At 41.8% G+C, this 27,437-nt stretch overlaps 1 protein-coding gene across 3 annotated transcripts in view; it reads right to left on the bottom strand.

The window, feature by feature from the left end:
- Positions 1-11,805: 11,805 nt before the first annotated feature.
- Positions 11,806-27,437, bottom strand: part of LNPK (lunapark, ER junction formation factor) — a 65,469-nt gene continuing 49,837 nt past the window's right edge. For all 3 annotated transcript variants that reach the window (XM_066575805.1, XM_066575804.1, XM_066575803.1), the window contains exons 10-13: positions 24,380-24,485; positions 21,658-21,728; positions 14,924-15,097; positions 11,806-14,836 (exon numbers count right to left, since the gene is read on the bottom strand). In XM_066575805.1, coding sequence (XP_066431902.1) covers positions 14,661-14,836; positions 14,924-15,097; positions 21,658-21,728; positions 24,380-24,485 — 527 coding nt within the window. In that variant the 3' untranslated portion in view covers positions 11,806-14,660. The remainder of the gene's footprint in view (positions 14,837-14,923; positions 15,098-21,657; positions 21,729-24,379; positions 24,486-27,437) is intronic.

The following is a 27,437-nucleotide window of genomic DNA, read 5'->3' as shown; positions in this document are numbered from 1 at the left end:
AGTGTCTTTGCTGTTGGAAACCGACTTTACATAACAACTGGCAGTGGACAGCAAGTTAGAAGGAAGTGAGACCCCCTGTGGCTAGCACTTTGGAATGATTTTTGCAGCAACAAAATCCTTTTAGGCAAATAAACTGATTTGCCCTTCTGCTAGTTATCACATTGACTATCACATGGCTGTTGAAAGCAGTGACATTTAATAGTTTGGATTCCTGTTTTCTTTTCAGGAAATGTTCATAAAATATTTTTGCAAGTAACATAAACTAGCTAACTGGTTGAGAAAATCAGAATTGTCAGTAATATCATACCAAAATCATTACTTTTGTTTGTGAAACTTTCTGAAGGACAAATTAAGATCACTGTTATCTAACTACAATTTTAAAAAAAATTCTAGTTCAAACTTCTCTAAAGGATTCCAAATCCAGCATGCATTACGCCCCACCCCTCCACATCTGGCCTAATTAATAAACCGTGAAAACAATTGCTGGAGAGATACTTCACGTTCTATGGTGCAACAAAGGTAATGACAGAGTTTATTGGCTATGTCATCGTGATATATTACTATGTATCACAGGTCACAGTTCTCTACTCGTACATTATCAACTTTAAAAGGCGCAATGTTTGATCGTTCGCAATCTTTAAACAATTCATGGTACATATAAAAATTGATTTTTTTTTAAGAAGAGATTTCTGAAAATGAAGCAGATGTTTTTGTTAGTAATGGGTCAGATATTTAGAATGACTGGGTTAGATGTCACTGCAAGGATCTATTTATTCCATTTATTACAATAAGGGAGTGTTCTAATCAGGAAGCTGTAAGTGGCCTTTGAAGCATTACACCTTATGCTTTATTGATGCACAATATATTAGTTTGGCACTTATCAAATTTTAAAAATTGAAAATTAATGGGCTACTCCGATAAAAAATTCCATTCATTATCTAGCTATTCCCCAGTAGACAAACGTGAGCAAGTGTAACCTTGGTTAGTTATTTCTCTGTCTGAAGCTCCTGGCCTCTTTCTCCCCAGATAGTCATGTGATCTCATTTTTGACTGGCTCAGATTTGCTTAGGTTTATGTATTCCGTTCCAAGTCAGTTTCTCAGTCTGTGGTACTGTTTTATGGACCCTAGAATAGAAAATGCCTAGAGGGGAATATTCTGTCAGAATTACTCATGATCAGATTACTCAAGGATCCTTGAAACTAATTTTTAGCTATATAAACAGTATGCACTTGATGATCATAATATTATTGGATATTTTTACACAGCAATAAAAACGTTTTCTATTATTTTTACTTATAAATATCTAAGAAAAAGATTTTCTACAATTTTATATATAGCAAAGATCATTTTTAATAAAAAAACAGCTAAAGCAGCCGGTAAAATTAGAGCTAACCATATATAGCAGCTTAGACAAGAAAGAGCTAATAGAAAAGAAGTGTGCACACCTGTGTACACATATGAACAATAAAGTTGTTTTAAACTTTGAGACGCATATGCGCTCCAAAGCAAACCACAGGACTAGTCATGTGAGAGTAAACCCCTCCCACTAAAAACACGCCCCATCACGAGAATACCGAGCGTTACCTCATGTGAGTAACTAATATGTGTATATATAAATGTTCCCATTTTTGTATATGTATACTAGCTTGATAAAGACACAACTTTGTGTCGAAACACGTAGCTATCAATAAAGAGAGTTTTCTTTCATGGCGCAGGTTTTTTTGCATTATACCCTATTAATCAGTATGATTACTACAATACCAACCTTATATAGTTTTTTTTTTTTGCTCTACTACTTGTATTTTTTTTTATATTTGAGATCATCCTTCCTTTCAAGTTAAGGTGTTGTGAGTGCTGTGGCAAATTGACTATCTTTAATTGCTGTATTTTTTTTAAAGATATTTAATTTTTTTAAATTATTTTCTGTCTCCATCTTCTGCGCACAATAACTTTTATTTTTCCGTCAACATAGTTGTGTGAGAGCTCATTTTGTCCTGTATTTTCCGTTGGTACCATGTTCGAATACATACGACTTTTTGATCGCTTTTTATTACATTTTTCTTGGAGACAGTAACCAAAAAAGCGCATTTATGGCTTTATTTTTTTTTTACGACAACATTCACAGTGCGGAGTAAATAATGCATTACTTTGGTAGATCAGACTTTTACAGATGCAGCTATACCAAATATGTATTTTTGTTTTATTATTTAGATTATTTTATTGCTTTTTTTTAAATACTTAATAAAACTTTATTGTTCTTATTTTTACATTTTCTTTTAGTCCTCTTAGGGGAATACAACATGCGATGCTTTGATCGCTCCTGCCGTATCATTACATCATACTACAATCTGACAGGCAGTATATCAGGCCACCACATGAGGATGGCTTGATTGGCATACTGCCAGGACAGTCCTGGAGCCTTTCAGAAGGCCCCTGGCTGCCATGACACCAGCACGGCTCCTTGCGAGATGCGTATGGGACTACGGGGGATTTAAATGCTGATGTCAGAATTAACAGCAGCATTTAAAGGGTTAACAGCCCTGATCGGCCACGCAGCTTGTCAGGGCTGTTGCCCGCGGGTGTCAGCTGTAATAAACAGCTGACACCCGCGATGTATAAAGGGAGGTTGCAGCGTGATCTCCCTCCATACATGTCCTGCAGCTGCAGGACCTAAAACCACTATAGGACGGTCACTAAGGGGTTAAACACGCAGTATGCACTATTTTTGCCTTCGTATTTGCATTCATCAGTATTATTTTCTACACCCATAATGAAAAAAAAAATCAAGCACCTAGATGGAATCATTAGAATGGAATGAAACTTTCTCTGAGTGATTGTAACGTTGACATGAGAGCCCATTTCCGCTTTTTTGTTATTCTATTTTTGTACTCTAAAAAGATTCCCCTCCCACAAATTTGCTTTTGTGTCGCCGCATTCCAAGAGCCACAGCATTTTTATTTTTCCATCGATGGAGCTCTATGAGGGTTTGTATTTTTGCGGGATGAACTCTAGTGTTCATTTATCCAATTTTTGAGAACACATAATATTTTGATCGCTTTTTAGAATATTTTCTTCCTGGAGGCGAGATTAAGAAAATCTGCATTACTGGCAATGTTTTTTAGTTTTATTGGCGTTCTCTATGCTGTGTAAACAATATGTTAAATTCATTCTGCGGGTCAGTAAGATTATGTCAATAGGAAATCTAGTTTTTGTTTTGTTTTTTGCAACTTCTTCACACTGGATTATACCTACCCGATAATCGGGTTTCCAGGAGTCTCCACGACAGCACCACCTGAGATCGCCTCCTCCTGATAGGACAGGAACACACCGAGAGGTTAAAATCTAAGCCCGTCCTCCCCTCCTCAGTGTATTATAACGAAACTGCCGGGGAAGGAGCTAATTAAAACTTTTTACCTATCTGGTATTTCTTTTATAATCCTTATTTTTTTTTTTTTTATTAGGGAGGGAATGTACGGGTGCTGTAGTGGAGACTCCTGGAAACCCGATTATCGGGTAGGTATAATCACCCTTTTCCTAGGTCGTCTCCACGATAGCACCACCTGAGACATATCAACTAAAGTTATTCTAGGGTGGGATTGCCGCCGAGAGGACCTTACGACCGAAGGTCATGTCCTCATCTAGCTGCACCTTTACCCTATAATGTTTGACAAAAGTGTGTGGCTTTTTCCACACTGCTGCCTTGCATATCTGCTCTACTGACGCCGAGCTATGCTCGGCCCATGAGGTCGCTATTGCCCTCGTGGAATGGGCTTTAAGAGCCGAGGGGGCCTCCTTCCCCAATGTCTTATATGATTCGCTAATGGCCAGGTGGATCCACCTGGCTATAGAGCTTTTAGCTGCTCTTTTCCCCTTGTTAGGGCCTGAGAACTGGACAAACAGGTTGTCATCCTGCCTCCATGGGCCTGTGGCCTTGATGTACATCAGGACCGCTCTCCTGAAGTCTAAGCAATTCAGGGCTCGCTCTCTCTCGTCTTTTGGGTGATTATAGAACGAGGGGATTACTATGTTCTGTGCCCTATGGAATGGGGACACTACCTTAGGCAAGAAGGTCAGGTCCGTTTTGAAGACTAATTTGGTGTCTGTTATTTTAAGGAGCGGGTGGCGGATGGATAGGGCTTGTAGCTCGCTGACCCATCTGGCTGAGGAAATGGCCACTAGGAAGATTGTTTTAACTGTGAGCATTTTTATTGAGAGCCCCTCAATTGGTTCGAAGGGTTCCCCTGACATGTCCCCCAAGACCAAATTCAGTTTCCAGTCTGGGCATATGTTGGTGGATCTAGGTCGCAACCTATCTGCCGCTGTCAGAAATCTACTGATCCACCTGTCCCCTGCTAGCTTAGTGTCAAATAGGGCGCTAAGGGCTGCCGTTTGTACCCTTAGGGTGCTTGGGGAGAGGCCCATATTCAGGCCCTCCTGCAGGAAGTCCAGGATCAATGGGATGACAGCACCGCTGCTCGAGGAGTCCTTCTCCTGTCTCCAAGAGATAAACCTCTTCCAGATTTTATGGTAGTGCGATGGTTGTCTCTTTTCTACTTGCCATTAGCATCCTGACTACCTTGTCCGAGAACCCCCTGCCCCTCAGTATGGATTCTTCAGTAACCAGGCTGTTAAATGGAGTCTGCTTATGTCGGGGTAGTTCAGGGGCCCCTGCTTTAGGAGATTCGATTGAGCCGGAAGGGTGACTGGCTCCTGGATGCTCAGGCTTCTTAGAAGGCTGAACCAGCTCCTTCTTGGCCAAAAGGGAACCACCAGGATCAGGGTGCATGCCTGTGACCTGAAGTGCTGCAACACCCTTGGGATTAATGGAATTGGGGGAAAGGCGTACACCAGTTCTCCTCCCCAATCCTGGCTCAGGGCGTCCACCGCTGTTGGCCGGTCCTCCCGTCTGAGGGAGAAGAAGTTCTCTACCTTGGCGTTTTGTCTGGATGCGAACAGGTCCAGTTGCGGGAGACCCCATTTGTCCGTCACAATCCGGAATGCCTCCTAGGATAGAGACCATTCCCCTGGGTCTATACGCCTTCGGCTGAGGAAGTCTGCCCTCTGATTCAGGGATCCCTTCAAGTGTACTGCCGATAATGAGAGGATGCGGCCCTCCACCCAGCGAAAGATTCTTTGTGTGATGCTCTGTAGAGCTGGCGACCTCGTGCCTCCCTGGTGCCGAATATGGGCTACTGCCGTGGTATTGTCTGATAGCACTCTTAAGTGCTGTTTTTTTACTGTGTCCCCCAGGTGCTGTAGGGCCTTCCAGATCGCCTGTAGTTCTCTGTAGTTTGAGGACTGGTGTTTCGTCCCCAGCGGCCATGGGCCCTGTAGGAGCTTGTCTCTGACGTGCGCCCCCCACCCCCAGGAAATTCAATATCCAGTGGACTCCCCTTCACAGATTTTCTGGGGACGTCCACCAGCGCAAGGATATTTTCACCGAGTTCTTTATCTGCATTCTCATTTCTAGTGAGGATTGCTTGCCGTCCCATGCTGAGAGAACAGCTGCTTGCAGAGGTCTGCTACCCCCGGGATGCATGATGTTAGGCTTCCCAGGAGGGACATAGCCTCCCGGATTGAGCATGACCGTCTCCGAATGAAGGATTCCACTATCTGTCGGATCTTCTGCACTTTTGACTCGGGGAGGAAGGAGCATTGAGCTTCTGAGTCGAGTGTTATGCCTTAAAACACCTTCTCCATGCTGGGGTTTAGGCTGGACTTCTCCCGATTTATTATCCAACCTAAAAACTGTAATAGGTTGAGCACCGTTGCCAGGTTTTCTGCTAGGAGTTCTCTGGACTCTGCTATAATTAAGATGTCGTCGAGGTAGGGGACTATCAGAATCAACCTATGCCTTAGGTAGGCTGCGACCTCCACCATGATTTTCGTGAAGATGCGGGGTGCTGAGGAGATCCCAAAGGGCAGGCATCTGAATTGGAGATGTCTTGTCCTCTTGACCATCTCTAGCGCGAACCTTAGGTATTTTCGTGAGTCCTTGTGGATTGGTACGTGAAAATAGGCGTCCTTCAGGTCGATTGATGCCATGTAGGCTCCCTTGGGGATCAACCTTACTGCTGAAGTGATTGATTCCATCCTGAACTTTCGATATTTGACGAAAATGTTCAGGGGTTTTAGATTTATTATCATGCGTGAGCCTCCGCACGTTTTTTTTACTAGGAAGAGTCTGGAGTAATGCCCCCAGGTCTCTTCTTTCTGTGGCACGAAGGACACTGCTTTTAGTCGTTGTAGGTCCCGCACCGCCTGCTGGAGTGGGTGCAGTTGTTGCGCTGGACCTCTGGTGGTAATGTATCTTCTCCTGGGGAGGGATACCAGCTCGATTCGGTATCCCTGCTGCAGGATCTCCGGGATCCACGGGCTCCTGCAAATTGAGGCCCATCGATCCGCGAAGCTCCGCAGCCTCGCCCCCACTGGGATGGCGTCAGGGCTTCTGCTTGGCTGGATCCCCCTGCTAAGGGTTGAAGAGGAAGTTCCTCCCTCTGCCCCCCTTGGGGTAACTCCAGCGGCCAGTCTTGCCTTTGCCCCTATACAGTTCCGGCTGTTGTGCTGGGGCCCGGAAGAAGGTCTTCCCTTTACGCTGTTTCTCTTTCGGGAATCCTTTCTTTTTATCCGATGCCTTTTCTAGGATCTTGTCCAGATCCGGACCAAAGAGGAACTGGCCGTGAAAGGGGAGCGAGCATAATTTATTTTTTGATGCCAGGTCACCCGACCATGACTTCAGCCACAGGACTCTTCTGGCAGAGTTGGTTAGGGCCGTTGTTTTTGCCGAGAGTTTCACCGACTCCGCCGCTGCGTCCGCCAAGAAATTGGTAGCCATTTTTAGTATAGGGAGGGAATCGATATTTGTTCCCTCTGTGTTTTGTTCGAGATATGCAGTTCCAGTTGCTCTAGCCATACCCCCAGGGTTCTAGCGACACACGTGGCTGCGACCCCTGGTCTGAGTGTACTGGCAGCTGCCTCCCAGGATCTTCTTAATAGGCCCTCCACCTTCCAATCCATTTGGTCTCTCAGCTGTGTGGCGTCTTCAAAGGGCAAGGTTGTCCTTTTAGCCACCTTAGCCACTGGGACGTCCACTCTGGGTATTTCTTCCCAATTCGCGCATACCTCCTCCTCAAACGGATAGCGTCTCTTAACCCCCCTAGAGAAGAAAAAAAAGTTTCGATTGCCATTTCATTTTTTTTGTAAGGCCAAATTAGCTGTTTTGGCCATGTTTTTTGTATCCTTTTTTCACGGCGTGCACCATGCAGGTTAAATACTACACTAACTTTTTTCTCTGGTTTATTATGAGCATGGTAATACCAGATTTATGATAGCAAAGCAAGAAAGGTGGGGTTTTGCCCTTTTTATTAAAAAAAAAATCTTACTTCAGTGTAGCAGTGTATTACAAAGCCTATGACGCTGAACCAGAGGCCATATTTAAGCCTCAGGGTGCCATAGCAACCCATCAGGCCCCTGCTATCACATCGCGGAGCTCCCTTCCAAGCCTGCCTTTTCCCATAGTCATATTGACTGCAGCATGTAAAGGATTAACCCCTTAGTGACCAAGCCTGTTTACGCTTTAATGATCGAGCCAAATTTTGGAAATCTGATGTGTCACTTTAACATAGAATAACACCGTAAAGGTTCTGTATATCTAAGTGATTCTGACATTGTTTTTCGCCATTTAGGTGGTAAAAATAGAACGATAGAATCTGTGTATATTTATTAAAAGTGACAAAATTGGGAAAATTTTGAATTTTTTTTTCACATTTTTCAACTGTAAGATCAAATCTCTGCAAACATACTGTACACATTTTTGCTGAAATATATATTTCCATCTGTTTACTTTATTCCGGACGCACATTTAAAAAAGCTTTTTTTTTTTTTTTTTTATGAAATGGTTTTAGAATGATATACCACCACAAATTACCCCATTTTAAAAACTACACCTCTTAATGTATTCACTGAGGGGGTCAGGAGTATTTTGACCCCACAGTTTCTTTTCAGGAGTTAATGCAATCTAGAGGGAGAAAAAACAAATATGTCATTTTAAAGCTTTTTTTTTTTTCTACAGTGGACATGAAAATGAGGATTTGCACCCCAAAATGAATACTGCTGTTTGTCCTGTGTTCAGAAATTCATGCGTTGTGGCCCTGATATGTCTGTATGCACAACGGGGGCCCAAAATGAAAGGCGCAGCCGGTGGCTTTAAGAAGACATTTTGCGTGAAATGTTTTAGGCCCCATTACCCACTTGTAGAGTCCTTGAGCAGCCAAAACGACAGAACCCCCCCACAAATGACCCCATTTTGAAAACTTAGGTAAGTAATTTCACCTCCCCTCACGGATCAGATCTGTGACGGGAGGGGAATTTTTTTTTTTTTTTACGTGATCGCCGTTAGCTTTCGGAATTTAAATGGGAAACCTCAAATTGCACTACGCTGCCGTGCAATGTTTTTGCCCGGCCCCATTGAAAACAATGGGCAAGGCGTTCCGAGGGAAAGCCCAAAGATGGGTCATGCCGCCAGTTTTTCCCACACTGATGTAGGGAAAAATAAGATAAATCGCTCATGTATATGACCCCATTCATATTCATGTGAGATTTGTGCACCCGTATGAAACTGGCCTAAGGGAAAAAGAAAAGAACTTTACAGTTTTCTCTAAAACATTTTATGCTGCGATGAGCAATGACTGTGGCAGCTGCAGGGTTAAATAGTGTAGAGGAGTAATTAGATGAGAAAGTCCTCATCTTTTTACTCCCACTCTTTTTCTGAGAAAAAGACCCTTGTGTGTGACAAAGAAAATATGGTAGTGATGACATGACAAAGTTCTTGTTACACCTTCCCTTAGACCCCATTTACATTGACAGATGATCGCTCAAATAGTTTGAGTGACAGATTTGAGTGATCATCTTTGCATAGTCTATAGTAGCTACTTAAGCGCTATGCAGGCAGAGCGGGCTATCGCGTGGCGAATACAGCGGTTTTGCAAAAGCAAACAGCTGTAAGTGGGATGCGAGCTGAAAGAATCTTATCAGCGCTGCCAACTGTGATAACAGCCTGCACCGCTGATCAGAGTTCATCACTCAGTTCAAGAAAACTAGAAATGAGCAAGGAACAACTTGTGCACAAAAACTGCACCATGTCCGTGCATTTAGACCCAACAATTCTCGCTCAAAAGACTGCTTGGTCCTTAAGGCAGGGGGGCAGACAGGGGAAATCACTCATCTTCTGTCAGCCTCCTTGCCCCCTCCCCTTCTGCACACGCTGAAAAGTGATAACTGTAAATTCAGCATTTCCCAATCCCACCTCAAATGGCTGTAACTCTGGTTCGGTTTGTGCCGTGGACAAGCTTCTTGTGTCATTTTAAAGACAAATCACCAAAAGCATGAAAGTAGCACTGCTGGAACTGAAGCTAAAGTTATTTGAAGTTGAATGAGCTCAGTTCATTCAAAATTGTAAATGTCCTTTTGTTGCACAGAGCTCATTCTAAACTGTAGGAGAATTAACCCAGAATAGTTGGATTGCTGGGCAGGATCACCAGGTCTGAACTATCTCCTTGGTGCATGACCAACATAAAGGAGACTGGTTAGGAACAATTTTATATAATAGATCAGGTGTCTTGCACCATCAGGAAATGAATTTGTAATTTGGTTCTTGGTTAAGAAATACTGAGTGTATCCTTTTTAGCACTTGATTGACTTTTTAGAATAAGGGTCTTGTTCAGTTTCCTAAAATATAAGGGGATGCAAGGTCTGCTGTATTACAATTCAATTGAAGTATGTGCATTTAGCCTAACAAACCTTTTTACAACCACAGCAGTTCAACCCCTTGTTCTGAGTTGGACACAACCTTTCTGTAGCACACTGAAGGAAATAAAACCAGTTAGTCAGACATACATGATTGGGCCCTTAGCACGCCTGATGGAATGTCATGGTAGAAAATTCATTAGGTCTAAGTAGATAAAGAACACCTAAATTTATTTTTCCTCATAGTGTTTAAAGGAGTCGTCTAAGATTAGTAACAAGGTTCTACTTTTTTTCCCCCCTTTCTTCCCAGAAAGTATCCCTCATGGTTTGGCTGTTATTGCTGCCCAGCTGCATTCTGAATTAACTGCAATACTAGACACTGCCCGTAGACGAGGCTTGTGCCGTTTCTGGAAAAAGCAAACTCACTCCTGTTCTAATCTTAGACAATCCCTTCAAGCATGGCGAAAATAATCCTAAAAAATACCACATTTTTAAATTACAGATTTTGAACTCTAAGGGTGACTACCCACTAGAGTTTTTTTTCACTGCGCAATTCGCAGCATTTTCTTTCCCTGCAGGGCTCTATGGGACTTGTAATGTTAAAATCGCGATCGCAATTTACCTCAAAATCGTGATTTTGCGCGATCGCGATTTTAACATTACAAGTCCCATAGACCCCTGCAGACAAAAAAAAAAGCTGCGAATTTCGCAGTGAAAAAAAATGTAGTGAGTAATCACCCTAGCACAGCATCTCCCAAGTCCAGTCCACCCCAACAAGGTGTTTTCAGAATATCCTATAGTAAGAACACCTGCTTCAATGGCCAAGGCACTGACAATTACATCAACTATGCAATTCTGAAGAAATCCAGAAATTATGACCTGTTGGGGTGCCTTGAGATGGGAAAACACTGCTCTAACATGTATATACAGCCCATATATAAAACCCCATGGCTAAGTTCACAGGAGGCAGAATTTCTCTGTTGATCTTCTGGCAAAATCCACGTTACATATTTATTCTGCAAGAAAATGAGCATGCTGTGAATTTGGAAAATCTACAGAATGCCAATTTCTCTTTACATGTGGGTAGGGTTTTGAAACCCCTAAACATGGATTGTACTGTAAACTGCACCAGAGCCATTTTTCTACATGTTAGTATCCTCTTAAAGACACACAGCAGATAAAACGTTCAGATTTTGCGCAGAGTTGCTGATCCTTAACCATAAGCAATCCAAACATACCACAGCGAAGATACTTTTGCAGACTACCACAGCCTGTTCATTGCTATATGGCTCTGAGTGGTATAGGTCATTGTCCATCGGGGAACTTATTCAGCAAATACCTTTCTATGCGCAAAAAGCAGAAGAAATATTTCCCCATTCGCATCCCATCAGACATGGCAACTGGTTTTGTTGATTTTTTTTTTTTCTCTTCTTAAAGCCGCACCATAACCACACTATGGCAAAACTGTACGTATTCATATGTTATTCTGTCACAGTGCAATCACGGCACAGTTCTAGGTCACCCCAATACCGTGCATGTACTCTAAGAAATCGGAGGGGGGGGGGGGGGGGGGAGACAGGACTACTCCATAAACGGTTATTGCTCCATTTTGCTGCTGTAGTCTTCAAACACCAAGATTCGAGCTGCAGGTGATGAAAAACTGATGGCCACTCTGTAGGTCAGCCAGCACTCCGTGACTAGAATGCAGACTACAGGCAGGCGCAGCATTGATTGTAGACTGCAATAGAGCCAGGAAGTTTGAGTCTCCCCTGCATGTTACTGCAAAGAAAATTCTGTATTTTGTACTGTGCAAGTTTGTCTGATGACAGCCTGCAAACTGCAATTCTCCACTTCACAATACACTACAAGTCACAGCATGTCAGCCAGTAGATTGTCAAGGAATGCTTGGAGTTGTAGTTTTAGAATGCCACACATTACAAGCCAGCATCCTTATGCCATGTATAACCAGAAGGGCATTAGACATAAAAGGCACGTGTAAAAACAGTACATGTCACCAGTAACACAAACTTCTGTTATTTATGGAACACAAGCCACACAAGTCTATATATTCCTGTTTATTGCAAGTTTTAATACCAAAGAAAATACAATTACCAGAGTAGCAGTTCTAGTACATGAAAGTCCTTGCTAATAACATTTACTTTGTACAAAGTTCATACCACAAGGATCTTTTCTTAGTACCGATTACGAGATGTGATAGCTGAAGAATCTTACACTCGCTGAGAGCAATGTGTCACCAACATTTTTTAATAGAGCAGCTGTAAGAATAGAGCAAATCTCACAAGCCAGTGTCAACTTGACTGTTCAGCAGAGACCACCATAAACTCTAAATCAGAGGTTGTGTGCTTAAAGTGCATGGCTTACATTTTGAAATTACTACTTCTTTACAACCTATAGCATTGGGTGCACAACCTTTTTGGTCCAACGGCTACAATAACCCTAAACCAGGCATTCTCATGCAACAGTATATACCCATAAATGTGAGAATGGTGGTTCCTTGGAAGTCCTGAGAGGAGTAGGTGGCAGTGTGTAAGCTAGGCTGCTGATATTGTAGTTTGGGGTTCCAGAAACAGATTAGCATTCTGCAGCGATCACAAATGACGATAAAAAGCAGAGGCTGCACTGGACGTCATTGGGAGATGCAGGTTGTGCATCCCTGAACTATATTATATTAGCCCTATAAAAATAAATCTCGAGATCTGAGCCATTTTTCAGTACTCTTGCATGAAGAAAAAAAAATACTCACAATGTTATGGCTCACTGATATAAAAACTATCTTCCCATGAAAGGTGATAATTGTCTAAGATTAACAAAAAACAAAAAAACTATGAATTTGGCAGTACCATAATCTTACTTGCCCACAGTATAAAGTTAACATATCTATAAACCAGGCTGTAGGTGGGATATAATGAGATAGATATCTAACCGCACATCTATACATTGTATCACTATCGCTTTGGTCATAAAAGGTTCTTAGTTACATGCTGAGTAAATTGTAGAAGCCCAGTAGCAACTTTACAGCTTCTTATAAATGAGTCACTACGCTATGGGCTGCAGCACAACATGGCAATAGCAAAAACACAGGGCCTACTGGGGAAGCAAATTAGTGGCCTCACACTACCACTAATTGCCAGGTTCAGCCCCAATACCCATTGGCCACACCATCCCAAAGACACATCATAGCAACCATCTTGAAAAGCTCACTATTCCATAAGGTCTTAGAAAGCAGACCGAAGACCAAGTGGGTAACTGCACTTATGCTGTCAGCTGCTTGTTACCACCACGTGGGCCAAATAGGTTGGAGTGCTGGTACCAAGGCATAAAAATTTTTTTTTTTTAATTCCCCAAAAAAATTTTAAAAAAAAATTAAAAAAAAAAATCACAAGGTTTGGCAGCGGCGTAGCTACGCCATTCTAGCGATTGCAACTATGATGCCAAGTGCAAGCTTTCATACCATGTGATCAATGTAAAAAAAAAAAGTAGGCAATAAACTACCCAACTCTCCCATTCAAAATAATCCACCGCCTGAGGTTTTCAAACTAGATGTATGTTTGGCATAATTTTTAAATGTTTGACATATCTATATATGGATTCAATGTAAAAAAAAACAAAAAAAAAACGCTGGGTCAATCTGCAAAAACTGCTTTAACTCGTGCAGATTGAGTCAAAAGGTTTTCACCTCCTAAAACGACATTTGGAAGAAAGCCTTTCCTGTTCCTTGAGAACTGTGCATTGCAGGAGCACACATAATTACGGAGATGCACAACATGAATGTTTGTGAACAGATACATTGCACACAGATTCCAAGAAGGGATTACTAGAATTGTTACTTGTAGTTCTCACTACATGCCAAACCAAACGTGCATATTTATGGACTATTAGGGGCAGACAGCTGTCTTCCGAACTGAGTAGGCTTTAGAGTTATTGAACCATGTCAATGTTGAGATAACACGTCAAGCACTTTGCGGCTGAAGATAAGCCTTTGTTTCTTAATTAATATGTATGTTTCTTTTATATGCGGTATTGTTGGAGGGCAAGACTTTTGTTGGGGGTACAATGTATGCACACATGTATTTTGTAAGCCCTACTACTCACCTAGATATAAAATAGCAAACGTAAAAACAGGCAGCAAACCATTTTGTAAACAAATGCTACATGAAATCATACTTTATTTACATTTAACGAAACATAACGCAAAAGGCACATTTATTGTTGTGTGTACCATTGTTGTACATTTATAAATATAGTTCAGCATTCAAGTACTATACAAACTCTTCCTATGTTATCAAATGTAAACATGAAACAAACATGTAGCAGGGTCTGTAGCTAAATGTCATTCTGTAATCCGTGCACAAAGTGCCAAAAATACTATATTGTGTGTGTTCCTCGCTAGGGGGGAAAGGAAGGGTGTGGGGGGGATTATGTAGAGATGGGTTTGATGTTTGCAGACACACTAAGAAAAAAAAAAAAAAGGGAAAAAAAAAAAAAAAAAGGTACCAACTCTGGTCCATTCACTATCCAGAAAAGTCACACACATCAGAAGTTTTATATATAAATATCCTTGGTACAAAGTTAGTTTATCCAAACCCCCAGGCTTGCTATAGCTACATGTAAAATAAATAAACCTGCAAACTCATTACCTTAAAATACTCAAATCCAAAATAAAACATTCTGCTATGGATGCCTAACCAACGCTTGGTACTAGGCCAAAGACACTCCCGGGCCAATTCTAGTGTAAAAGGTTAAAGTATACATTCCCCAAGTGCTATACAGCTGCAGATGACCCATAGATATGGCACATCATTGTGGGTGGGAGGCAGATCTAGCTAGAGTTGTCAGAAGTGTAATAACTTGTGAGGCCTAAGCTGCCATAAAATAAAGGAGGCACATGGCACATTCACTCCGTCTCCATGAAGGACTCTTCATTCTCATTAACGCTAGCTGGCGGCACAGTTTCTTCAGGCAAAGCTTGATCCGCTTCTTTCACAGCATCGTCAGATAACTCCTCTGTGTTTTTCTCCTCCACTGCAACAACTTCTTCAGCATCAGGGGTTTCTCCTGCCTCAGACTGATCTGGTAAAAGATGGGAGAGTGAGCGAGTATTTGATTTTTCTGGTCTAGACGACACATTCAGTTAAGGAAACTGATAAAACTACTAACCAGAAGAAGAAGAAGTTTGGTTTTCCAGTTCCTCTGTTGCAGCTTGCAAAGTACTAGTGGCAATCTGCGAGTCTGATCGTGGCATTCTCTCAAGGTTGAATTCTTGAAGTCGTGGCGCTTGTGGACGAGTTTTTCTTGCAGGATTTAGGAAAAAGCAGTATGCACATCTGAATGCTATGAAAAAAGGGGGAAAATGGGAGTATAAAATAACAAAAATGTTAATACAGACAATATTCTGCAGATACGGCAACATCTTACATTCTTGGATATATATGTGAAATATCGTTTGTGTACCAATACTGGGGGGATGGCCATTGTATGTGAACACAAATACTCACCCCCTGCTGCGCACTACTTCACAGTCACCGCTCTCTGGTCTTCTGTTTATAAGTGCCGCACTGATGCTATAGCGAGTACATTTATTTTATATAGGTTTTTGGCTCAGGAAGCCCAAAACTATATAAATAAATAACACTTAACATTGCTTCAAACACATTAGTTCTTATCAATGGCATTCCTGTCACCTAATATAATCCATACTTGTATATTTGCTCTTACATCTCAGGGCCTAGAGCATAGACTTATGCAATGTATCACCGCTTTTATTAGGGTTCTAAGAGGTAAATAACATAGATGCTAAATGTCACTAATTTTAGAGATCTAAAAAAGGGATACCATATCAGGATATGATCATTCCTTTTCACGTCACATACTAGGCTAATTAGGCAACATTGATCGGCACAGCTCATGGTGCGGCAGACATTGTAACCATGTATTTATCACATTGGCACCATTTCAGTTAAATCTATGCCATGTAAATACTACATTTCTGAAAGGAGTGCCTGCATACAGCTTCTCTCAGAGGCAGGCAGGTTGGGAAGCCAGACCTTGAGAAATTGGCCAATTGCTGAGATGGCTTTCTAATAAGGTGGTTATATCCAGCTCAGACATACTGTATGCATACTTAAGACGCGTTGTATGCATACCTGATATTAAAAGAAACAAGATTACTAACTGGTAATTGGCCCATGACAGCACCAGTGAAAGACTGCCTCCCAGTGAGGCAGGAAACTGCCAGATCTCTTTAACCCCTTAATGACACCTCTCCCACCCTTTTCATTTTTTTTCCTCCCTCTTTTTAAAAAAAATTGTAACTCCTTTAATTTATCAATTGACATCGCTGTATGAGGGCTTGTTTTTTGTAGGACGAGTTGTATTTTTCAATGGTGCCATTTACTGTACCATATAATTTACTAAAAAAAAAAAGTTTAAAAAATTTCAGGTGGAGTAAAATGAGCAAAAAAAAAAAAAAGACATTCCACCATCTTTCCATGCATCTTGTTTCTACGGCACACAAACTGCAACAGAAATGACAACTTTATTCTATGGATCAGTACAATTACGATACCAAACTTGTATAGTTTTTTGGGGTTTTTTTGGCTCTACTACCTATATTTTTTCTAAAAAGACTTATTTTCTGCCGCCATCTTCTGCATGCAGCAACTTATTTTTCCACTGATGTGATTGTGCGAGGGCTTTTTTTTTTTTTTAAAGATCCTGTAGTTTACGTTGGTATTTTGGAATACATATGACTTTTTGATCGCTTTTTATTGCATTTTTTTCTGGGAGACAGGGTGACCGAAAAAGTGCATTTCTGGCGTTGTTTTTTTTTTTCACAGACGACATTCACTGTGCATGGTAAATAATGCGCTACTTTGATAGATTGGACTTTTACAGATGCAACGATATCAAATATGTATTTTTTTATTACTTAGATAATTTTATTATAGATATGGCAAGAGCAGGGTGATTTAAACTTATTACTTTTTTAAAATAATTAGTAAAAAAAAATTAGATCAATAAAGTTTTTTTATTATTTTCTTTAATCCTCCTAGGGGACTACAACATGTGATGCTTTGATCGCTCCTGTAGTATGACGTAATGCTATAGCATTACATCACACTGCATCAAGACACCCCACGGGAATGGCTTGATAGGCAGTCTGCCAAGACAGCCCTGGGGCCTTTCAGAAGGCCTCTGGCTGCCATGATACCCGTACGGCTTCCTGCGATCTCACCATGCGGGGCCATACGGGACCCCTAAACATTCTTTGGGGTATTTAAAGGGTTATTAGCCGCGATCAGCCGCGCGGCCAATTGCGACTATTGCCCATGGGTGTCAGCTGTAATAAACAGCGGACGCACGCGCTGTATGAAGAGAGGTCGCCCCGTGATCTCTCTTCATACATACCCCAACGCTGCTGGATGTACCTATGTCCTAGAGTGGGAAGGGGTTAAAGAAAGGCACACCCTTCGCCTCACCTCTGTCGTGGGCTCATGGAAAACCAATTACCAGTAAGTAATATTGTTTCCCTTACGCCCATGACAGCACCAGTGAGATTAGGCTAGATTAAAAACTATGGCGAGTTGAAAACCTGAAATAAAATTCTGATGGCTAATAACTCATTGGATTGGAGATTCCACCAATAAAGTACCAGTGAAACACCGAAAACGTCTTCTAGCTTTGAAGTATTGGCATGCTCTTTCATGTTGAAAACTGCCAACCAAAGAGACATTTTAAGTTACAGAGTATATTCCAGCTTTTTAGGCCCTCGTTGTACTGGTTTCTCTATTACAGCCAAATAGACTATGGAACACGCTTTGAAGTTGTTCTTAGGAAGTAGGAGTCCCAGAAAGGAACACATATTACCCCAATATATCGTACTTTGGATAAATCCAAGTCAAGATTCTAGCTTGGAGTTCGATTGTAAAGTTAGTTTTGAGAGGCTATCTTGATGGATCATCCTAAGTGTTCCAAAGGGTAAAAGGTATCCTACAACTACTCAACATATGGAAGCAACTTCAGGTAGATAGATTCTTATATAAAAATTCTCCAAAGGTAAATGGTAACCTCAATTAGCAGAACAAATTTTATCTCAGATTTCCAAAAGGTCTTCTTCACCATAGATACCTTACTAAAGAGGTGTGGTGAGAAAGAGGCTTCGTCTATTGACTTTCCACTGAAGATAACTTGTCAAATTGATGAGATGAGCAGCCCAAGGCCAGTTTCATGCGGGCGAAGCCAGATATCGCCCTCTCCACCCATAAGAAAGTACCAGTGATGCGAGGAGTTTTCATGTGAAAACAGCCTCGCATCATTGCAGGGCTGAAGGGAATCCCCGCCGCGGCTGTCACAGCCATGGCAGATGATTGCGGAGTTCTCTCATCGCTTTCAATGGGCGATATCGCAGGAAGATAGAAGAGTGCCATGCAGGAAACATCGCTCATGTGTATGAACCCATTCAAATGAATGGGGTTCATATTTGTGGTGTGTCTCGCAATGCACAAATCCTGCGTGATTTTCTCAGCCGTGTAAAAACTGGCCCAACACAGGATACGCGTAAAACGGGTCATAGGCAGAAACTAGAAGCTATAAGTCAAAAGGCATATCACAGAGCCATAGGCAAAGCTCAGCAACAAGAAGCCTAAAGGTTGACATAACATACATGAGGCCCAGAGGCCAAAAGCCCTAGGCCAAGCAGAATTAGTACTTGGGTCCGGCATAGAAGCCCCAATTAAAACACGAAACTGGTATAGGCAAAGCCCAAATGCTATAGGCCATAGGTAAACCACAATAAAGTTAAAATGACTAAAATCAAAAGCCTATAGGCAAAGCTCCAAAGTCATGAGAGGCTATAGTCAAAGGCCACTACACTATAGGCAGAGCCTTAAGGTTATAGGGAAGGCTTTAAAAATGTAAAAAAAAAAAAAAAAAGGGACCAGGCCACAGGCCCCAAGCAAAGACCATACAGATCATTGGTCTGATTACTGAGCGCATGTATAGCCATCCCCTTAAAAAAAAAAAATTCATACACGAAGGGTTAAGACAAAAAGGCAGCATTCAATCCCTTATGCAGGGTCCTCACTGCACTGGCTGGAGATCCTCTCATTTCTTCTCCCAACTCTAATCAGTGATACTAGGCACTACCCAGAGCAATACACTCCTGAATGCCATCCGATGAAAGCACCACAACCTCCAGGCCACCACTGAAGGGTTCTCCCACAATTGCAGAAGACTCCAATGAGGTAGGCAAAAGGGACTTCCCTCCAATAACCTGCAGATTAAGGGGGCTCTGCATCTACTGCAGGAGACAAGAGGATGATTTCAGGTTTACCCAGCGGCTCCCTGTGGATACTTACACCTGGGACAGGTAACCTCTTGTGCCATAGTGTGGAAGCGAGGCCCTGCAGTCTGCCACCTTTAGATATCTGAAAGAATCTTTGAAAGAGCAGAGGCAGCCAAGCAGCAGCTCCCTCAGCACTTTCCAACCTGTCTTATAGACAGCAAACAGGGACTGAAGTGGTGAAGGGTAAGCCTGCCTTTAACCCCTTAACACTGCAGGGCATAGATTTACGTCCTACAGCGTCAGGGGCTGTACGAAGGGAGATGGCGCGATGATCTCCCATCAAACGACGCAGGGTGCCGGCTGCTTCTTACAGAGAAGTCGTATATTTTCCAAAATGGTGCCAACACAAGCTACAGGACGACCTGCAAAAAAGAAGCCCTCACACAACTAGGTTGACAAAAAAAAAAAAAGTTTTAAAAAGTTTGTGCACAGAAGATGGCGACAGAAATTTAAAAAAAAAGTAGTGTATGGGGAGAAAATTTTTTTTTTAATGTTTAGTATCGTAGTAATCTTTCTGACCCATAAAATAAAGTATCGTGTCATTTTTGTTGCACTTTGTGCACCTTAGAAACAAGACACCCAAAAAAGGGCGAAATTTAGTTTTTTCTTCATTTTACTCCACTTAAAAAAAATCTAAGTTTTTCACTATACTGAATAGTACCATAGAAAAATACAACTCAACCCACAAAAAACAAGCCCTCATACAGCGACGCCGATGGATAAATAAAAGGAGTTACGATTTTTTTAAAGGAGGGGAGGGTAAAAAGGCCGCGTCATTAAGGGGTTAGAGAGATATGGGAGGTGGTCTCATTGGGGCTGTTGTAGGCGTAAGGTAGAGGCTATTTGGATGAGTATACCTGCAGTGTAACTATTAAGTGCATTTAATAGTTCCTAGGTTCTTGTGCAAAGCACTTTAATATACATTTACAGAGCCAAAAGCACTTCTCACTAAAGCTCAAACCAGAACCTTCAGGGACTGTAAGGGTGGGTTCACACGGGGTGGATATGCCGCAGAATTTTCGTGCGGAATTTTGCTGTGGCAAATCCGCCTGCGGCCGCTAATCCCGGGATTAGCCAGCCAGGTGGACAAGATTTGTCAAAAATCTTGTCCACACGGGGCGGCCGATCCGTTGCGACAAAGCCGGGTGGATCCGTCGCTGCGGTGTGGAATTCACAGCCGCAGCATATCAATTCTTTTCTGCCGCGACCTCACTCATCACAATGTAGAGAAAAAGCCGCAGCAGAATGCCGGTGTCCGAAGCACTCCAAAACACGCATGCTCCATCTTTCTGCTGATCCCACCGGGTCGGGTTCCATTGAACTCAATGGAAGCCGTCCGATCCACAGCACACCCACAGCTGATACTGCAGAAGTGCCATGGATCCTGGGGCAAAGGAGATTTTGGGGGGTGGGGGAGGAACACACTGTACTGCGCATGTCCGACGGCAAGCCGCGAGGACCATGCGAAGTACAGCGAGAACACAAAGGTGGAGGAATAAGTGCGGATGCTGGGGATTCTGCTGCCAGGAAAATACAGGTAAACAAGGCTCACCGGCCACAGGCAGGGCTGGATTCAGTGCACGGAATTTGACCCGCCCATGGACATGATGCATAAATTGGGATTTGAGGTTCACCACTTTACACCAGTCTACTGAATGGACATCTATAGGATAAGGATTTCCTTCCTTGTAAAAAAGAATCTATAAAAGCTTTTATTCATAAGCCAATCCTATACAATTTATTTTCATCTTTTAACTCTAAGCACCTGCACAATAACTGTACATTGTATAGAAGAGAAATTGTTGGAGAGTTGGACTGTGTAAATTAAATCTAGCACCTGTCTAGTCAGATGCCAGCTTTAATTAATACAATCCCCAAACCCATGCTTGTTTTCTAGAGTCTGAATGTGGTAAGTGTCCATTGACAAAAATGTGGTACACTTACAAATATTAAGGGAGTTCAGATTTATATAGCATGTAGCTTACATGGCTGCATAAGCTAAACTAGTTACAGTAAACACCAAGTCAATATTAAAAAGGGGTCATGCCAACATTACAAGTTATCCCCCCTAACTTTCAATATGAGGGTGGCTCGTATTGCCATGAATGAGCAACAGTCAAGCATACACACTGGGCAAAATTTTCAAAGCTTCCCTAATGTTTTCCATTATTCCAAAAGTCCATGTAATTCAACCTGAACTTCAGTACTTTTTTTTGCATTACATCAAGCTTCAGATTTCTACATTTAAAATGATCGCAAAACCTACATCTCCCACCATGCCCCATTACCAGTTACTGACACGTACACATCCAAAGCTGTACAAACTGTTGTCATTACAGAATTTGAAGCCACTGAGCACGTCTCACCAGGAAAACAGCGGAGCATACAGGTCATAACCATTGGATACCAATGGAGAACCAAGCGGGAAGGGAAAGAAGGAGGGGGCGCAACTAAAAGCAATCTCTGCAGCAAAATTACATGTTATTGCCCTATTTGGCAAATCACTTACACAGTGAATCGCCAGAACATCCCTTTAAGTTATACTTACCAACATACTCAAATTCTTCCCTCAGTGCCATTCCATTGTGAGAAAAACATTGCTGACAAATCAAGGCGTATCTTTTAAGAGAAAACAGATGCAAAAACGGAGATCAGAGGATCAAAGAAGTAGAACAGTAACATTCTGTCCAACGTTTAATCTGCTGGTAAACTTGAACATAAAAGTGGAGTAAAATTTCTTAACACACACTTATATCTGTTGGAGCTCCATTAACATCCAGGCTTCTGCAGCTGCCATACTGTGTTACTATTGTATAAATATATAGCAAGTTCACTTCCTCCCCTCCCCCCTCCCTTTGGTAGCGGGCATGCTCCTGAGTGAGCTTGAGGACAGTTCATCATCTGAAGGCCCTTGCAAATCAAGTGCCTGCTCTAGGAAACTCTTCTTCCCATTTTGTCACATAAAGGACACGTTTAGGAAGCCTAATTAATCAAACAGCTAGTGTTAGAGACTTGGAGTTGATAATCTTGTTGATTAGCTCCCTTTAAGTTTGCTTGTATGCAGCAGATCTAGATCTCGGCATCAGGAAAATTGATCCCAGACCATTACACCAAATATTAAGAAATTAAAGTCAATTGAGAATTTTGAATGTAGTCAACAACCAACCAACATAAAATGGTCCAGCCACATACCGTGTTTCCCCAAAAATAAGACAGGGTCTTATGTTAATTTTTCCTCCAAAATATTTCTTTAACATGTAGAGCTGCCTGGAAACTTTAAAAATCACGCTAGGGCTTATTTTCAGGGTTGGGCTTATTTTCAGGGAAACAGGGTAGCAACTGCCACTAATATACGACCATGATCATTATGAAAATGGACAGTCCATCTGGTGGGGAAATCACTTGATTCCTTAGAAGATCATCTTATATGCTGCAATCACATTGGCCAAACAAGATCCAATTCAGGAACAGTCCTCTTTAACTTTGGTACATGGGGAAAGATTTTTCTTGGAGACATTGCTGCTACTATAGTAAATGCTACTGGCATGTAAATACGAGAGCTATAAGAAAACGAGGACATTTGTCACATGGTGGTTTCAGGTCGTAATCTGTAAACCCGGCTCTCCATTTGGACAGAGGATCCGGCTTTATCCAATTGTAATTGAAGACTAGTCATGTGCTGCAATAGTCAAAATGAGAAGCAGGTAAACTACTGCATCCATATGAATTCATCTAATGTAATGAATGGAATTGTTCTCATTTTCATGTTCATTGCCAGCATCTAGGACATTAGTCTTACTATCTCTCCAGCTCCCAAATGCATATTTTAAAAGCAATTAAGCTTTACTCAATTTTAATACCACGATTATATTTCATTCATTCCCCATTTTAATGATGAGCAAATTAATGACCGCTTGACTAAGAAATCACCAACTTATTTAATGGGTATAGAAAAGCTATTATATGTATTAATGATCCATGAAATCTAACATGTAATCCCATATAGAGCCAGTATATGCAATATTTAACCAGCTATGTATTAAGACTTCAGATTTTTTTTCTGGATTCTGAGCGCACCCGGTACAAAAGACTAAGGCCTCATGTCCACAGGGAAAATCAGGCCCACTACGGATTCTCCATGGAGAATTCGTACCGGGTCCCTCCTGCCCCACGGACATGAGGGCTGAAAATAGGAATAAACTCACCTGCTGCGGGCCGTGCATGTCTTCTTCCGTCGCGGCTGGATCTTCTTTCTTCGGCCCAGCGGATGTGCTCAGCACGCCTGCTGCGTGCCGCACGCATGCGCCGGGCACATCCGCCAGGCCAAAGAAAGAAGATCCTGCCGCGAAGGAAGATCTGCATCGCCCGGAGCAGGTGACTTTAATTCAGGCGCGGGTCTTCTGCTGATCCTGACGGCTTCCATAGAAGCCTGCGGGAGCTCCGCACCTCAATGGAGCATGTCCATTTTTTTTCATGCTCCAGAAATTTTTTAATTCACTTTTATTGACCATCCGCGGGTATTTATCTACCCGCAGGTGGTCAATGCATCCCTATGGGGTGCGGATCCGCTGCAGATTTTAATTGTTCTTTTCCCCGTGGACATGAGGCCTAAGGCCACTTTCACACAGCGCTATTTTGAATCATTTGTAAGACAAAACCAGGAGTAGAATCTACAGAGAAAAGCTATAATGGAATTATATGCACGTTTCTGGTTCCACTCCTAGCTGTAACCTACAAATACCAATGCAACATATGAGTGAAAGTGGCCTGAAGAAAAATGTGGAACATGCAAGTCTATTACCAGTGGAATGAGGCAAAGTAAATACATACAAATGGAAAGTTCTATAGAAATTGATATTTTATATATGGCAAAAATATGTATTATATTTGTCAGTATATTTTATTCAGTAACACTCCTTCCATCCGGCATTATAGGGGAGAAGGTAAGTAAATACACTTTGGACAATCAGAGACAAAGGAGTTTTTAAGAATCAAAAAACCTAAGCATCAAATTCTAGGTTGGGAACAGAAGTTCTCGATCAGACGCTGATGGAAAATTCCACTGTCCATCTCTCTCTAACCATCTCACATCCTTGCTGTATGATATACAGATATAGGTAGTTGTAAACATGCCTAACAATCTAGACTAATGTCCTCTGAAATTACCAAGTACACAGATAAATAAGATTAATGTGCAAAAAAAAGGAATTTCCTCAAAATTTCAACAAAGTAGAAGCATGCAGAGTTTCCATGTTTCAGTCTCAAGTTACCTGTTCTGAGGACCGTCACCAACTAGATATTCAATAACTCTATCAACGGCACCCCTCTCTCTTGGAAGAATTGGTCTTGCCAGCGGAGGTCCTGGTGGATGGATAGCTTTAGAAATGGAGGATTAGGAGGAGAAAAAAAAAAGAAGGATTATGCTAACAAACAGGTCTAAGATCTACTGGACAAGTTAGCAGTGGACAGATTTTTCCCACATCTCTGTTTGAAGCAAAGAAAAATTTGGTTCTAAACAGCAAGCTTATCCAGACCCTACATTATATTGTCAGCGTTTATAAACCATTATTCGTTACTGGAATTCCTCGTCTAAATGTAACTTAGAATGGGTATGACATACGTAGTGTGTATTATGTGAACCAAAGGGTCCCTTATTGGTCGCAGAAAGCAGTATACTTCTAATGAGCCTGTACACAACTTGGGATTTTGATCTACTAACTTTAGCAGCTGTATAAAGGGGAAGAAAAAAAAAAAACGAAACATTTTATCCTTGCAACCCACATCTGATTGCCTGTCATACTCTGGACATCTCTGAATGCTGCCCTCATTTCTATGCAGTGCAGCCTCTTTTCTGATGCTTGCTAGAAATCCCATGATGCATTAGCAACGCCGCATCACATGATCAGCTAAAGCCAGTACCATCTCTGCCTGCTGGGAGGATAGTGCAATGACCACCTTCTATAGTCACCTACATAAAATAAAAACAATAACGCACACAGTCAGGGAAGCTGAACTGTCACCTTTTCCATTATTACTGTCTGAGACCTCTAATCATCAGCAGTAAGGCCCCATTCACAGATGCATTATGGCTCAGTTAGGGCTTTGTTTTTCTATTCTGTTTTTGGAACAGAGAAACTGAAGTAAAATGGAAATAAACAGATCGTTTGTTTTCCATTCATTTCAATTTTTTTTTCCTTTTTTAAAAACAGAAAGCTTTCAATTTGGTTTCTATTTTTTAAAGGTGAACAAAAATGTAGTTTTCTGTGGAACACTGATGACTGGAGGGGAAAAAAAAAAAAAAAAAAAAACACGGCCTCTTGAGCATGCACAAAGCAAAATAATTCCCAGGTGGTCACATGACCAATCTGAGGACTGGAGGAATATTCAGATAGAAAGGAAAGGAATAACTAAATAAACTAAAACTAGCTGCCTTGCATAAAGTGAGGAACTACTTATATAATGAATGAGAAGAAAAATTTGCCCCCAAGTGGCCCTTTAACATTTACGATCAACCTAATTGAAATCTACCCGAGCTGGGTCTGCAGTTACAAGCGCTGGTCACAGAGGTTGGCGGGAAGACTTCCGCTGCTTCAGCTCTGACCTCTGTATTTGCTGCGACGACAGCATGCGCCCGTTCGGGGTCCCGAGCGGTGAACCCCAGCTGATCAACTATTGATGACCTATCCTGAGGATAGGTCATTAGTAGTATTCTCCCTGGAAAGCCCCTTTAACGACCGCCGATATGCCTTTTGATGGCCTATATTAGCAGTTTATGTATGAAGAGAGATTGTAAACTCCCGACTCCCGCAGAGAACACAGCATGCGGTCTATTGAGAGACACCATCTCTGCAGCTGAACAATGGATTTTAAGTTCACCTTAAAAAAAAATAAAATCAAAGTGCGCGATGCCCGCGTTTACATGTAATGATTATCGCTAATTTTCGGTCGTTTGAACGAATTTTGAGCGAGAATTGCTACGCGTGAATGGGCCTTAAGTCTTGTTAAAGAGTATAAAGGGGGAGCAGGACGCAAATTTAGACTTGAATTTTAACGGTTATGGGTTTTTTTTGCTTTTTAAAATTCAGACAGACACTCACGCATTTTAAGAAAAAGACCACTTTAAATGAAGGTTTATTTCAGTTCTATAAACTTTGTTCAAGTTTTCTTTGAAATGGAAACTGATCTTTAGAAGAAAAACACTTAAAACATTCTAAAGAGCTGCATATTTTTGGGGAGTTACATCAAACCAGGTTTGTAAGGTGCATAAAGTGAACCAAGTGTATCAAGAGGCACATAACATCTTAAGATGGAGTTTGGACTCCTGCGCCCCTCCAGCCATGCATCTTGTTACTCACGCTGTTACCGACAACAGTAATTAATATAAACATCAAAGCAATCATTGTAGGACTACTGGTCATTTCTGGAGGCTTGGCATACTCTCAACTACCTGCTGGTTATTAATTTTTCAACATATGGGATCACAGTAGCAAGGAATGATGCAATTGATTCTCCCTCCACAAATTACTGTGAAATATGAGGAGGAACATTTAGTAACAAATAACCACAACTTGCTGTATATTCTGCATTAATGAGGAACATTATATTTCTGGGAAATGGAGCAGATAAGTAACATTTCTGGAGTAAATAAAGAGAAAACTGTGCAATTATATTCTCTGTCCCTGAACAATTTGATGCCTTTTGATTGCTAGCTACCAGATTTTATTGGCCTTTTGCTGCAGCTTCGTATAAATGTGTGTAACTCCTAATGCCATACTATGTAAAATGCTAACATTGCCTGGATACACTTCTGTATAGGTCAGCCAAAACCGTCATCTGCTACTCTGGTTAGAGACACTCAAGCTTCCCAGCTGCTCTCTTCACAGCAAGCGTCCGAGCACACAATGGCGGGGCGGTTCAGCACTTCCATTCATTCTTCTTAGAGGGAGCTTACTTGATAAACTTGCAATGCCGACTGCAGCCACTCGTGTTTTAAAAAGGACAGTAAAATGCAGCTACAGACCTGAGAAAAAAACATGACATGGCAGCTGGCCATAGTTTTCCTGGAAAGCATAGTATAGGAACCCATCACATTAAGGGGTTGTCAAATTATTGATTTAAAGACAAAAAAAAAAAAATCCTTATTCTTCTCAGCCCTGGTGATCCAGCAAAGCAGACCTACAGTTCTCCCGGTCTGTGTTGACAGCTGAAGTCAGGTGACTGCTGCCTGCCAATCAGAAGCTGCAGCGTCACCGTTTCAAACTCCTAGCATAACGGCGCCCAGGATGTGAGCCGGAACGGGTGGTGATGCTGCAGCTTCTGATTGGCAGG

This window comes from Eleutherodactylus coqui, chromosome 8 (assembly GCF_035609145.1).
Source record: "Eleutherodactylus coqui strain aEleCoq1 chromosome 8, aEleCoq1.hap1, whole genome shotgun sequence".
Lineage (NCBI taxonomy): Eukaryota > Metazoa > Chordata > Amphibia > Anura > Eleutherodactylidae > Eleutherodactylus > Eleutherodactylus coqui.
This window is presented reverse-complemented; position numbering and strand designations above follow the sequence as displayed.